Genomic DNA, 15401 nt, shown 5'->3' with positions numbered 1-15401 from the left:
ATTATGTGGTCAAATTTCTAGAGTGGCGCTTGAACGCACAACCTCTGACTCTGTCAAAATACCAAGGATGCCAGAAATCTAAACCAAAAATGCTACAAATACTCAGCGGGCCAGGTTGTGACCACATTTAAAGAAGGAGAATTTGACTCTCTTTAAGCAGTGGTTTCTGCTGAATAATGTACAGCAAATGGCCAGTTTCAGTATCCAGCCCGTTGAATGCCACCTATTCCTCTGGGATCAGCAGAGCTTCACCCAGACACTGCCGTCACGAGTGAGATGTGACTTCCTCCACGGCATTCTCTCAAAGCAGCCTGCAGCAGGCTGCACCCTTGATTTACACTTGCAGCCACTAGATGAGGCTCTGCAGTAAGATTTACTTAAACTGGCAATGTCGGCCCAATCTAGCATAGGCCTTTAGAAAGATTTTTGAATCAAAATTAATCTTTGGAGCTTGTGAAGTTAATTTATTTTTTATATTTTATGGATAACTGAATCAGAAAGGTATTTATCTGACTTCCTCCCGCTAGAGTAAAATAAATCTTTATATTGCACCATGAAAAACCTTTGCTCTCAGCGGTGCAAGTTCAATTCAAGTCCGTGCTTGACTGATTTTCCTGTTAAAATTTTATTTCAGTTTAGCTTTTGTTATATGTTGCTTTTTGACATGTTTCTGTCTGTAGCATATATATATTTTTTTAATTAACCCCTCATGCTTCCTGCCAGATTCTACTTAAATTTCCAAGCTCCACATTTACAATACAAACTCTCTATGTACTAATTACACCATGACAACGTTTACATGGGCAGCTTCCATTATAAATATGAACATGGGAACTTATCATAGTTTATCATAGAATTTGCAGTGCAGAAGGAGGCCATTCGGCCCATCGGGTCTGCACCGGCCACGGGAAAGAGCACCATACTTAAGCCTACTCCTCCACCTTATCCCCCGTAACCCCACCTAACCTTTTTTGGACACTAAGGGCAATTTAGCATGGCCAATCCACCTAACCTGCACACCTTTGGACTGTGGGAGGAGGAAACCCAAGCAGACAAGGGGAGAACGTACAGACTCCGTACAGACAGTGACCCAAGCCGGGACTAGAACCTGGAACCATGGAGCTGTGAAGCAACAGTGCTAACCACTGTGTTACTGTGCTGCTTATTCAACAAGTCCTCAAGTTAGAGTGATGGTTGCATTCCTTAAAACAGTCATTTTAAATAAAGCTTGCTTTCCCACAGGAATCAAAGATAAAACTAGAGTTAGGTTCCTGAGGACAATTTTTGCCTGGAATTAAATATTGAAACACTGCACCATACATGTGCAGCTCTGTGCATTCTTAGCTGGAATAACTTGCAATTAGACCAGATTGGCACAAGAGATCCCTGTGACATTATTTCAAAGCAGAGCAGTAGCTTTCTCCCACTGTCCTAGCTAACATTTATCCCTGAAACAATGGATCACCTACTCATTATCTCATTGCTGTTTGTGGGACCTTGCTGACCACAAGTTGCCTGATATTTTTCCTCCATTACGATCGTGCATTACAGAAACACCTCATTTGTGGTTAAGCGCTGCGGGACATCCTGAGATTGTCATGAAAGGTGCTATAAAAACAAGAATAAGAATGATCTTTTCCCTTTAAAAATGCAAATACGGCGAGTGGCCGATGTAGCAATTTAAAAATGAGAGCGTGCAATTACATTAGTTTAGGGCTAGAGTTGGATGAATAGGAATGTCAAATTAGCACCTTGCACAACCAGCAGTTTGATTGTGGACTTTGCCTTCTCTAACTAGAAATCCCCCTTTTATTGAGCTTGAGGAAATCAAGTCAAGCATCTTATTCAGCATGAGCTGTGTTGCAAAGCAATCAAGGATCAATCAACGCACAATTTCCCCCAATCTTTTACTTGGATACAGACTGATTAACAACTCCAAATAAAATTAATCGGTTTGCAAATGTTTTGACCATTCGTCTATTTAGCCTCAACAGGGATCAAAAGCATAATTCACGCACAGGAATTAGAAGGTTTCTCAACTTAATTGCCTCCGGTTGGAAATTTGGCAGTGGATTGCAGTCATAGCATTCTGGACACCATTTGTCAACTTTTCTTTGTGGATTCTATTTCACCCTGCGCTGAACTCTCAGACCCCTTATCCTCCCCATCGCCGGGTGGTTTGTTTACGCCTCTGTAAAATGTACCTATGCCCATCTGTAGTTGAAGCTGTTGGTGCTTAAAATTTCTTTATGAAGCTGCGTGGCTTCGCGTTGACCCTGTGTGGCAACTAGCCTCTCTCGGCAAGCTTACTGTGCCCTAGCCCAAGCTGGTAGATTTGTAAGCTGATGGAGTATTTGTGCGACCATTACTTCACTTGCGACGGAAGTTCTTAAGCTCGCCAAGTGGCGTCAGTTCAGAATATTCGCCTGTCCACAAAACTGACTTGTTTAAACTTGGGGGAACTGTGAACACCTGCGTTTAGTCTGTTCCGTGCTAACTGTCGACGACCTTGATCAGCGAGTCTTAATATTTATGGTGGAGCAACCGTTCAAAAGGAATGCCGTGGTTTTGTAAAATATTGCAAACCAAGATTGTTGCTTGATTTTGGAATGTGTTTACTTAAACATGACCATATCCCTTTCCAGTCTTAAGCAGCAGGGCCTGTTTTTCTGCTACCCCTGGACTGGATGTTGACAGCAGCACATTTATCACTTGGCTCGGAAGCGGTAGCCTTTATGAGAGGTCATTTTATTGTCAATCCCTCAATATTTCTAAGTATTTGTCTTGTGCATCATCTCGTGTTTGCTGCTTACGTGATTGGAAGAATGTGAAATAGCAGTCTCCCGCTTTTATGTAAACCGTTCTAAATCGCTGGTTAGACTTCAGTTGTAAAGTTGGATCCACATCTGGACGTTGCACTTTAGAAGTGTTGTTGTCAAGGCCTTCGAGAAGGAGCAGAGGAGATTTATCAGAATGCGATCAGGGAGGAGGGAGCTCTGCGGCAAGATTTGAAAAACTGCAATGTTTCTCCTTGGAGCAAAGAAGATTAAAGGGGGAGATTTAATAGAAGTGTTCAAAATCACGGTGGCTTTTAATAGAGTAAAGATAAGCTGTTTTCACTGGCAGGAGAGTAGGTAACTGGCAGACATCAATTTAAAATAGTTGGCAAAGACTCTGGGGAAGTTGTTATGATCAAGGATGGATGGTGGAAGCAGTTGGCAACTTTCAAAAAGGAATTACATAAATACCTGAAAAGGAGCCATTTGCCAGGCTATGGATTCCACCATCCTCTCACACCCACTGTTGCTTGTCTGCAACCACTCTGTGATGTCTGCGGCTAGGCCCTTCCCTCTGACCTCCACCTTGCCCTCGATCAGACACTTCTGTAACTTTTCTGAACAAATGGCTGAAATGCTGACGTTTTCTTTTTTTTTAAAATAATAATCTTTATTGTCACAAGTAGGCTTACATTAACACTGCAATGAAGTTACTGTGAAAATCCCCTAGTCGCCACATTCCGGCGCCTGTTCGGGTACACAGAGGGCAAATTCAGAATGTCCAATTCACCTAACAAGCACGTCTTTCGGGACTTGTGGGAGGAAACCGGAGCACCCGGAGGAAACCCACGCAGACACGGGGAGAACATGCAGACTCCACACAGACAGTGACCCAAGCCGGGAATTGAACCTGGGACCGTGGAGCTGTGAAGCAACAGTGCTAACCACTGTGCTACCATTTCAGGATGTTGCTTTTGGTTCTTTTTGCTCCTGTAATTTCAAGCACCTCTTCATTTGTCTCAGGAATTCTTTACGGAACCTTAAGCACATGTCTCAGCATCCACATTTCAAAGGCCTCTATTTTCACAGACATCATGGCAGCTGATCTCTTGGTGGGAGTAGCTACACGCAGCAGCAACAAGCCGATGGGGAGGGAGCAGGAGAGTGGGATTAATTGGATATTATTTGGTGGGTCCGATTCCTGAGTCCATCTGGCCCGTCGCCATGAAGGTGGATCTCGCTGGCAGCTTCTTCCTTCCTTGGTCAGTTCGATTGGTCATGGTCACCTCCCACATCAAGTCTACGCTGCCGATGCGCCCCGCCCAAGAATCTATTTTTATCCCTTTCCTTTGCGCCTTTCGCCACTTCCGCTGGCCTCCTGCCAATGAGGCCTCCGGAGTGGGTCTCAGCACCCGACGGTCCTGTTAGTGACCTGTTGACAGGGCACCTTGGCCCGCACCAGGTGTCCACCTCCGGTACTGTAGTCTGCACGTACTCCCTTACCAAATAAGGTAACAGCGGGAACCCCGGTCACCTAGGAGTCCGGTCCAATCTAGGCTGCGGACAATAGACAGGTGCCGATCAAAAGGGTGTGATGATCTCTTGATGGGCGATTGACAGGATAGGTCCAGACATGCTCAGGCAGCCTGACTGAGTTTGTATATTCAAACTTGGTCAAGTCCGAATTCCCAGTTGTTCGCTGGAGCCGACTGCAGTTTAATTTAAAGTGTCCAATCCTTTCATTTAGGATATCCAATTTTAATCAGGCTCAAAACTAGGCCCGATAGGTTAGCACAGATGACTCTCTCACGACCCAACGTAGGCATGAGGAGCAGAATGGTCACAGCTTCTGCTGCATAATTATATATGAAATTATGTAATTGATTTCTTCTTTTCACTTGCAGAGCAGAAAAAACTTGCAGCACGGCAAATAGAAGATGCTTGGGAAGGAAGGTAGCGCAAGAGATCAGCGAGACACGCACTGAAGCAAACAGCAGAAATCAACAGTGTTCTCCAAACTCTAACCTCAGTGTGGAAGTGCCTCAGTCTGTAGCACCGCGAGGGGGAATTGAACACAGCGCATGATTTAAGACATACCCAACCTGTGTTGCGTTATCTGCATAGACGAGAGGCTGAGAAGCCCCGTGAGAGAGAATCACACAACTTTTATGATACAAAATGAACTTGTAAAACTGCAAGGAGTGTGCATTTATTGGTGAAGTCATTGTACAGCTCAGATACTTTCGACCAGTTCACTTACTCAGAAGGGTTTTACCGAGGTATCTTTTAATCACGAGGAGAACAAAGCCTCGTATTGAAGATGCTTTTAAATCTGTTTTTAAGATTGTTTCTTTCTTTAATTTGTCGAGCAAACCACTGAAGACTTTAACTGGATTCCAGCTAATGGTTCCAGTTGTTCCCCGACTGTTTCAAGTAGCAATTTTTACCAATTCCTCGTGTGTTTTTTCACTGGGTACGTGTGGGTTACTGTTTTGAATCAGACAGCAGAGGAGAATTTGGAGGGGAGAGTTGCAAGTTGTTTCTGAATGGTGTGGCCCGTTGTCTTCCCTCCCCCCCCTCTGATAATCCTGAGAACCCTTGGACTGTTTTCCCTGTTTCCTGGCCTTGATCTCTGTCCATCCCTAATCTGGAATGGTTCCTTTCCTGTGAGATGCAGGCAGTGGTGACCCTTACATCAGCACTTCCACTGCCTTTACAAAAACCTGCACTGCCAGCCTCCTTTTACAAGACTCTCAGTTGTTTAAGTTTTTATGTATAAACGGACGAACCAGTTATTCTGATTGCAGTTAGTCAGAAAATGAAGACCTTTGAAACCATCCCTGATGTCTATCATTTTCACCTGAAGGTAAATGACTTCAACAAACTTGTCAGGAGTGTTCGGAAGGGCAAAATGTTGGCTGAGTTATTTTTGGAAATTAATTTTGTAATACTGGAGTTTATTTCTTGTTTAAACCCACGGTGATTTGGAAATTGTACCGTGCTGTTTAATTTCACAGAACTGCGGTGTGAAGGCTTAAGTTCTGAAAGATTTTATCATAAAATTATCAATCCACGTGTAAGGGCGTTGACCAGTTACGATAGCCGTATTTGGGAGGAATTGCCATGAGTACCATATTGCCATAAGGGCAGCACGGTAGCATAGTGGTTAGCACAATTGCTTCACAGCTCCAGGGTACCAGGTTCAATTCCCGGCTTGGGTCACTGTCTGTGCGGAGTCTGCACGTTCTCCCCGTGTGTGCGTGGGTTTCCTCCGGGCGCTCCGGTTTCCTCCCACAGTCCAAAGACATGCGGGTTAGGTGGATTGGCCACGCTAAATTGCCCTTAGTGTCCAAAAAGGTTAAGTGTGGGTTAATGGGTTTCGGGGATAGGGTAGCTATGTGGGCTTGAGTAGGGTGCTCCTTGTAAGGGCCGGTGCAGACTTGATGGGCCGAATGGCCTCCTTCTGCACTGTAAATTCTATGATACCGAGACAGTGCGAGCACAAGAGTGGGTCGGGTATGAGATCTTGACCAGCTCTCTCTCTCTCTCTCTCTCTCTCTCTCTCTCTCTCTCTCTCTCTCTCTCTCTCTCTCTCTCTCTCTCTCTCTCTCTCTCTCTCTCTCTCTCTCTCTCTCTCTCTCTCTCTCTCTCTCTCTCCCTCCCCCCCCCCCCCCACCCGCCAATCTTTCAAATACATCAGAAACTTTAACAATGTAGATTAATATGGAAATAACGAGTAATACAGAGGGGGAAGCAAAGTGATTTCAAGTCCGTCCTTTGATTTCACATTTAGCTGATTTGATGTGCCAGCGGGTAACATTCGCACCTCCACGTCACAAGTTTGTGGATTCAAGCCCCGCCCCAGAACTTGAGCAGAAAAATTGAGGCTGTCACTCCTGTGCAATATCGAGGGAACTGTTAAAGATGTCTTTCAGGTGAGACATTCAGCCAAGGTCCCTGTCTGCTTTCTCAAGTGGGTGTGGAGGAACCCGCTGGATTATTTTGAAGAAGGGCAACGAGGTTTGAGTCTGGTGCCTTGGCCAATATTTACTCCTCAATCAACATCACAAAAAACATTATCCAGTCACTATCACATTGCTGTCTAGGGGACCTTGCTGTGAACAAATTGGCTGTTACCTTGCAGTGTCTACACTTGGCTGGATGCGGAGCGAGGCCAACAGCACGAGTTCAATTCCCTCACTGGCTGAGGCTATCCATGAAGGCCTCGCCTTCTCAACTTCACCCCTCGCCTGAGGTGTGGTGATCCTCAGGTTAAATCACCACCAGTCAGCTCTCTCCCCTCAAAGGGGAATGCAGCCTATGGTCATCTGGGACTAGGGCGACTTTTCCTTTACAATTCAAAAGTTGTTCATTGACTACAAACTGCCTTGAGACAGCCAGCAGTTGTGAAAGGTGCTCTATAATGTAAGTCGTTTTTCAGTCCACGCTGCTTAAATTTCAATTTAGGGGCTTTAACTTAAAAATAAGTGGTTTAACAGCTGGAGTTAGAACAGAACATAAAGGGAATTTACCAAAGCAGCACACTGTCAGGAAATCAAACCTTCTTGCTGACTTCAGCTGAACTCCTGGAGTAATTTATCCATCTTTTCATTGCACTGGGGTGCAGCGTATTCATTGTACATAATCATCCAAGTAATTTACAGAGCTGGGATCACAAGCGTGGAATGGTAATACTTTGAACTTGTGGGGGATACACTCAAGGCCACTAGTTTACAGCGACTGAATAGACCGATTTGGTTATTTTTGTATCGACATTTTGCTTCGGTGATTCTCTGTATTTGACTGTGAAACCCAAAAGAAAACAGTGGCTCAGGGCACGGCGCATTGCTCAAGACACATCCAATCGTTATTAAGTTGGCGATATAAGGACCCAAAGAGAATTCATTCTGTGTGTATTTACACCCTTCACAGGTCAGTGCCCAGTTTTTAAAAGCTCAGTTCCTTACTGGCAAAATGAATTCTGTATTACCAATTGTAAAACCTGGGCTTGAGTTGCATGTGGGTGCAGGTTAAATCAAACACACCCATTTGTGATTGCGCTGACCACCATCTACCTCCCTTCTCATTGACTCTTTCTTTGGAATCACGCCCATTTGCTTTTCCTGAACCTATTTCCTCGACTTGGCCTCAGTGACCAGCTGCGGATAACTTTGATTATCCTTAGTTTAAATTAAAGTTCTGCCAGATTTATTTTCATTTGCGAATTTTTGTTTTTTTAACTAATCCTCTCACAGTATTTCAACTTCTTCTGGTCACGCTGGCGATTTACCCAAAATTGAACTTTAGGTTTCAGGCAAAGTATTGATTTACTTCCAGCGCCTGTAAAAACACCAGCGAAACTGCAACTGATACACCAGGTTTTAGAGCAACGGTTCCAGGGAACTGAGATCTGTGCAAATACTCAAGAGATTTGTAAACCATTTTCTTAAATTTTGAAAGATACCTCTGTAAATGAATGTCTTTTTAAGTATTCAATAAATAAAGCAGTGTTTTTTTGATTTTTCACAATTTGAAATCTACTTTGTTTACACTGATAATCTCAACTCTGAGAAACTTGGCACCAATTTTGTATCTTGCGATGGTCATTTCAAATATGTTTGACCTTTTACCTTAAAACAATGTTCTCATCTGATCTTTTCGTTAAATAGTACTGTTTTAGGCCCAGGAATTTCCGCAAGTAACTGCCCAGTGTATTTGTGCTTTTCCGGGGTGCTTGTGTTGGAGAATGGAACACTTCCCATTTCGGGGAGCTGGTATCCAGATCAAGCATGGGAAGGCACGTAGGAACAAGGGCCAGTGCAGACTCGATGGGACGAATGGCCTCCTGCACTGTAAATTCTATGATTCTCGAACAGAAGACCATTCAGCCACTCAAAACTTGTTCCGAAGTTCAATCAGACCATAGCTGATCTGTATCTTACCCCCCCCCATGATTCCACGTTCCCTAATCCTGTTGCTGAACAAAACATTTTAGTTTTGAGATTTTGAATTGACCACCCCCAAACCTCGCAGCTTTTTTGGCGGAGAAAGTGTCCCATATTTCAACGACCTGTTGTGCGAAGAGTGGCTTGCTAACATTACTCCTGAACACCATGGCTTAGTTTTAAGGTTTGAGCCACCGATGTTAGCAGCAGAGTAAAGCCATCCGTGATCGAACCGAAAAGTAGGGGCAGATCTCTGCCTGTGCACAAAATGCTAAATACATTTGAGGAAACTACTTGAGACATCAAATCTGGCCCACGAAGGAAATAGTGCTCACTGTTTCTTAGCCCAGCTCAGGAGAGCACATCAAGCACGCCAGAGAACCTGAAGAGGTCGTACGGACTCGAAACGTTAATCCTATTTCCTCTCACCATTGATGCAGCCAGACCCGATGTGTTTTTCCAGCAATTTCCGCTTTCTTTCATTTCAGGTTCCATCATCGGTCATTTGGCTTTTCTTATTATGCCAGAGGACCTTTTGAATCCTCTTTTCCTCCTGTGGTCTCTCTGGGCAAGGGTTTCCAGTTCGTAGAGATTGGGGAGAGCACTGTCTGTTGGTCCATGGCTACCAGAGATATGTGTGACTGCCAACGTTTATTACACAAACAATCCTTGAAATCCGCTGTTACTGGATACTGGGCCAGACCCCAACATCTGATAGAAGACCGGACAAGATTGTAAAATCATGAGGAAAGGATACTTCACCCAGAGCGATGACCCTGACCAATTTTATGTTAAAATAAACTATAATTTAAATAAAGAATTAACCACATTAACATCAAAGAAAATAGCTTCACAATTATCAGTTCTTAAACACTCAAGGAAAAACTTTAACTTTTGCCTTTGTTATGGGCCAGGGTTTAGAAAACTCTAAAGTATATCACGGAGTTTACCTGACCTACAGCTGTTTGTAGATTTTGGTTACAGGGAGCACAAGGGACTGCCTTTCAGGTGTTATTCAACAGAGGCCTTCAGCACTTTTAATCAAAAACAAAGTTTATTCTACAAATTTAGTTAACATTTTTATAAACACACACAGTAAGCAACATAAATACCCCACACAGCCACAGTACTCTATGTATAACCCTTAATAAATTCCCCCTATAGCTGGATAGTCAGAGGCTTTTTCCCAGGGTAGAGGGGTCAATAACTAGGGGGCACAGGTTTAAGGCGTGAGGGGCAAGGTTTAGAGTAGATGTAAGAGGCAAGTTTTTTTACACAGAGGGTAGTGGGTGCCTGGAACTTTCTGCCGGAGGAGGTGGTGGAAGCAGGGACGATAGTGACATTTAAGGGACATCTTGACAAATACAGTAAGAAGTCTTACAACACCAGGTTAAAGTCCAACAAGTTTGTTTCAAACACTAGCGTTCGGAGCACTGCTCCTTCCTCAGGTGAGGAACATTTTTCCCTGGACCTCTAAAGAGCACTCAGCGGAGGGGACAACAGGAGGACCTTCTCTGTATCTGTCGGCCATTCTATGTGGAGATGCGAAAATCTGGTTCAGAGCAATGAGCCCTGCTCTTCATCTTTCACCTTCTGTTTACCACGTGGTGGTGGTTAATTCTTTGTGCAGTCTAATCTACGAAATGTTCCCAAACTCCTGCCGATCCTTCCACCCGTCTGCCTGATAGCGCACCACTCCCCGACAAATAACGAAACACTGCTGGGGATCCTCCGCTGCCTAAAGATATTTTCAGTGGCCTCTGGAACACTGCGGAAAGGGGTCATTGCATCAAATGTCCCCGCCAATTCGCAACTGGTCAAAATGGAGTAGGTTTACTTGGGAAGGCAACCAAATACAACGTGAGACTTTGTTAGGGACCTGGAGAGATGGGCTGCCTGGGCCCGACGCAGTGGAATGACTTCCCTACACCTCTGCTTTAGACTTCCTATCAAACCTACCTGTCACCTTTCCTCGCCAGTCTTTTACATAGCTCAGTGCCAAGCATGTCCGATAAAACCCCGGTTGGAGAAACCTAAAGCATTTCCCAAGATGCACGCCTGGTGACCTCCAGCACACATCGACGACACTGACTTGGAAACTCATGGTAATATAAACACGCAGCCAACTGCCCTTAAATTCCAAAAGGAACCATCAGCTGTCACAGGAAGGCACAATCAGCATAGAATTTACAGTACTGAAGGAGGTCATTCGGCCCATCGAGTCTGAACTGGCCCTTGGAAAGAGGACCCTACTCAAGCCCACGCCTCCACCCTATCCCAGTAACCCCACTTAACTTTTTTGGACACTTAAGGGCAATTTAGCGTGGCCAATCCAACTACCCAGCGCATCTTTGGACTGTGGGGGGAAACCGGAGCACCCGGAGGAAACCCACGCACACACGGGGAGAACGTGCAGACTCCGCACAGACAGTGACCCAAGCCGGGAATCGAACCTGGGACCCTGGAGCTGTGAAGCAACTGCGCTAGCCACTGTGCTACCGTGCTACCCCCCACTGTGCTACCATGCTACCGAGCATGTGAATGAACATGTTATAAGCCAGGAGCTACTTAAGTTATTTAAAAATTAATTTATAGCTATGAATATAGACTAGGATGGAAGTAGCAGTCTAAAGAGCAGAGATGGGCATGTACTGCTGGATGTATGCACGGGAGTAAATGTCAACAGTAAAATGTCCAGAAAGGAGGTACTGCTAGACATGGGCCGGGATTCTGCGATATCACGGCCAAGTGTTGACACTGGCGTCAAAACTAACACAAGCGATGCCGGCATCAACGGGTCTCCAGGCCCAGTAATTCTCTTATTTCTCGGGGGCTGGAACGGCGACGGTGTACTGTGCGCTGCCCCGGCGCCAAAAGCCGGCCCTGCACGGCCAGCGCGGGTTCGCGCATTCGCGCGCGGGTCTGCGCGCCGGCTGCCTTCGCGCTGGCGCATGCCCGTGGTTGCCAGCCCCCGCGCAACATGGCGGAGGCCTCCATGGGCCTGGCGCGGAGGAACATAGGCCCCCACCCAGAATGAGCGCGCCTGCCGATCGGTAGCCCCCGATCGCGGGCCTGGCCACCATGAAGGCCCCCCTCCGGAGTGAGTCGGATCCCCCCCCCCCCCCCACCAGGACGGCCCCAGCAGCCAGAACCCCGAGGTCCTGCCGTGTGGGACCATATGTAAACCACGCCGGCCCATCGAGCGCGGAGAATCCCTGCGGGGGCCGTTTTCGATGGCTTCCGATCGGGGACGGCGTGGCAGGATTCTCGTGCCCCGGCACGGGCTCGGAGAATCCTGCCCATGGTTCTTGGGAATGAGATGGGGGCCAAGTGGGTCAGTTGCCAGGGAAACATTTAGGCCACACCGATCAATGTATCGTAAGCTTAAAGTTGGCTCTGGAAAAGGACAAGGAACAGTCCAGGGTTAAGAAAAATGAACTGGGGCGAAGCCCACTTCAGTAGACCAAAAGTGTTTCTGACTCCGATAAATTGGAATCAAAGGCAAAGCTGTCACTGAACAATGGGCTGCCGTTAAAGAAGAGATGGTTCAGAAAGGCAGGACAGAGAAATCCAGAGCTCCCGGGATGACTAAAAAGATAGAAATTAAGACGAGGAAGAAAAAGTGTGCTTATCACAGATGTCAGGTGAATAAAACAGGCTGAATATATAATGTTCAGAGGGTCATTGAAAAACCAAGTAACCAAAACAAAGAGAGTATACGGAAAAAAAGACTGGCAGCTGAAATAATAGGAAATCCAAAAGTATTCTACAAGCATATATAATAGTAAAACAGTTAAAAAGGTGATATAAAGAGCAGTAAGGCTGATTCGGGACCAAAAGGAGGCTGAGGGTTTGACTGAGGTTCTTGGGGATTTTAATCCATATACAGACTGGAAAAGTCCGGTGAAAAATAGTCCATGGAATGCTTTTGGGAACCTCTCAGAGCAGCACATACTGGGGCCAAACAAAGAGTGAGCAGCCTATATTACATCTGGTATTGTGCAATGAGATAGAATTAATTAATAATCTTATAGTGAAGGCTTCCCTAGATAGCAGCAATCATTATGTGATTGAATTATGCATTCTGTTTGAGGGAGAGAAGAGTGGGTCCAAGACTAATATATTAAACGGAAATAAGAGCAATTACGAGGGCATGAAAGACAAGTTAGCTAATGTGAACTGACAAAATTAGACTAAGGGATATGTCAAAGAAATACGGTGGCAGACATTAAAAAGGATATTTACAATACACAGAATGGATACATTCCAAAGGAGGGACCCATCATCCATGATTGACTAAAAAAGTTAAAGACGGTATCAAACTTAATGAAAAAGCATCTAATTGCGCAATGATGGGTGATAAGTCAGAAGATTTGGATAGGATATTTAAAAAACAGCGAAGAATTACAAGATTAATAAGCCAAGAGTGCGAGAGAAAGCTAGCAAGTTATGTAAAATCAGATAGTAACAGTTTTTATTGCTACTTGAAAAAGAAAAGGGTTACCCAAGTCAATGTTGGTCCTGTAGAAAGTGAGTCTGGGGAATTGATCATGGAAAATAAGATGGCAGATTAATGGAACAGGTATTTTGCATTGGTCCTAGCTATAGAGGACACAACCACGTTCCAGAAAATAACTGTCAATCAGGAAATGAAAGGGAGGGAAGAACTCAAGAAAATTAAAATCACCGGGGAAATGGTACTGAGCAAATAGTTGCAATCGCAAGTTCACAAGTCCACGGGACCTGACAGACTTCATCCTGGAGTCCTAAAAGAAGTGGTCGGTGAGATGGATTTCTTTTTCCCTCTATTAACTATCAACTAACACCCATCCCACAAACAACCCCAAATATACAAACTCCAAACTTACCCAGAAAACCCTCCAGCAAATCCCCCACAATCACATTCCCTCACCCACAATACCAAAATCCCACAATAAATACAGATACAAATGCACCGAACAATTAATTCGCCCCTAGCCCATGCTTCTTCACAAACAGATCTGCATCCTACGGCGCCTCAAAATAATAGTCCCTCTCCTTAAAAGCCACTCGAAGGGGCAGCACGGTGGCGCAGGGGGCTGGCCCTGCTGCCTCACGGCGGTGAGGTCCCAGGTTCGATCCCAACTCTGGGTCACTGTCCGTGTGGAGTTTGCACATTCTCCCCTTGTTTGCGTGGGTTTCGCCCCCACAACCCAAAGATGTGCAGGGTCGGTGGATTGGCCACGCTAAATTGCCCCTTAATTGGAAAAAAATGAATTGGGTACTCTAAATTTGTTTTTTTTTAAAGCCACTCGAAGACGTTCAGGTTATACCACCCAGAATCACATGTTGCTTTTTTACAACGTGACCCTAGCCTTGTTGAATGCTGCACACATTCTAGCCAGTTCTGCTCCCATGTATTGACGCCGTGGCCCTCCCATCTATACTCTCGATGGCCTTTCACCCACCTCAGGACCCGTTCCTTCTTTTGGTAACTGTGGAACCTGACAACGATAACCCGTGCTGGTTCCGCAGATCGGGGCTTCTGCCTCAGCGACCGATGGGCCCGGTCCAATTCAGAAGGGGATGGCAAGTCCCGCCCCTCCCCTACCATCTTCCCAAACATCTTGGGCATATAGTCCATAGGACTCGGGCCCTCCAGACGCTCCGGCAGCCCAATGATTCTCAGATTTTGCAATCGGGAGCGGTTTTCCAGATCGTCTGCCTTGGCCTTCAACGCTTTATGCCTGTCAGCCAGCACTGCCTCCAGGGAGGCAATCCGGTCACTCTGGTCTGAGAGTGCCAACTCCAACTCTTGTACCACTGCACCTTGCTCCTTCACTTTCTGATCCGTCTTCTCCAAGGTGCCCCAGATGGGGGCTAGAGCCCCTTCCATCATCTCCTCATGGTCCTGTTGCTGCTAACTTTAGCCTTAGTTTAATTGCTCTGTTCTATCACCTTTGCTCTTGAGTCTCCAGGTATCTTTCTGATACCTCCACGTGGTTCAAGTCCGAGTAATGATCAATAATACAACACACCGCTTAGTAAGAGTTAAATCAACGCACATTTATTATATGCAGTAATCAATACTCATGCATAAATTCTACTTCTAAGCTACTTCCTACAACTCAGGCCAATACTTAACTTGGAAATGGCCCACCAGGTCAGGGAAATGAATGGCCTTTCGTTTGGGTTCTGAGCCTGCGGGATTCGAAGCTGGTACAGATCGATAGCTAGGAGCGCCTATCTCGTAGCGAGCGTTGAAGTAAGACTTATGATTTGAGCGGCTGTTGCAGAAGGTCAGCAGAAGGGTCGCAGGAGGGTGGCAGAGAGGAGAAGGGTCGATTTGAACTTGGACTCTATACTTATAGTCCCCAGGGGCTTCCCGCCTTTCAGGGCGGACCCTGTACCTGGTCCCAAGTGATTGGACTTTGTCCCAATCACTTGGTTCGATATTCTCCAATGCTGGAGCGATTCCTTGATCGATGGGCGGTCTTGGGGTGATCGTTCACCTCCCTTTGTGTAGACTCCTGTTGGCGCCGAAAAGTCTGGGTTGGCTTTGTGTCTAAAATGTTGCACATTGTTCCCGGGGATTGCTCATTAATATTCAGATGGTTGGTGTTTTGTTGTGCTGATGGCTGCAGGTATCGATCTTGGCTGGCCTTCCTAGAGGCGAATATACAGTTTTACCTGCAGCTGC

The 15401-nt window shown here is 45.7% G+C and overlaps 1 protein-coding gene across 6 annotated transcripts in view; it reads left to right on the top strand.

Annotated features, from left to right (window-relative positions):
* The window catches only part of r3hcc1l (R3H domain and coiled-coil containing 1-like), a 201825-nt gene extending 193519 nt beyond the window's left edge, over positions 1-8306 (top strand). For all 6 annotated transcript variants that reach the window (XM_072479628.1, XM_072479626.1, XM_072479625.1 and 3 more), the window contains one exon: positions 4682-8306. In XM_072479628.1, the coding sequence (XP_072335729.1) occupies positions 4682-4734 (53 nt within the window). In that variant the 3' untranslated portion in view covers positions 4735-8306. The remainder of the gene's footprint in view (positions 1-4681) is intronic.
* Positions 8307-15401: the final 7095 nt, after the last annotated feature.

The sequence above is a fragment of the Scyliorhinus torazame genome, chromosome 16 (genome assembly GCF_047496885.1).
Source record: "Scyliorhinus torazame isolate Kashiwa2021f chromosome 16, sScyTor2.1, whole genome shotgun sequence".
Classification (NCBI taxonomy): Eukaryota; Metazoa; Chordata; class Chondrichthyes; order Carcharhiniformes; family Scyliorhinidae; genus Scyliorhinus; species Scyliorhinus torazame.
This window is presented reverse-complemented; position numbering and strand designations above follow the sequence as displayed.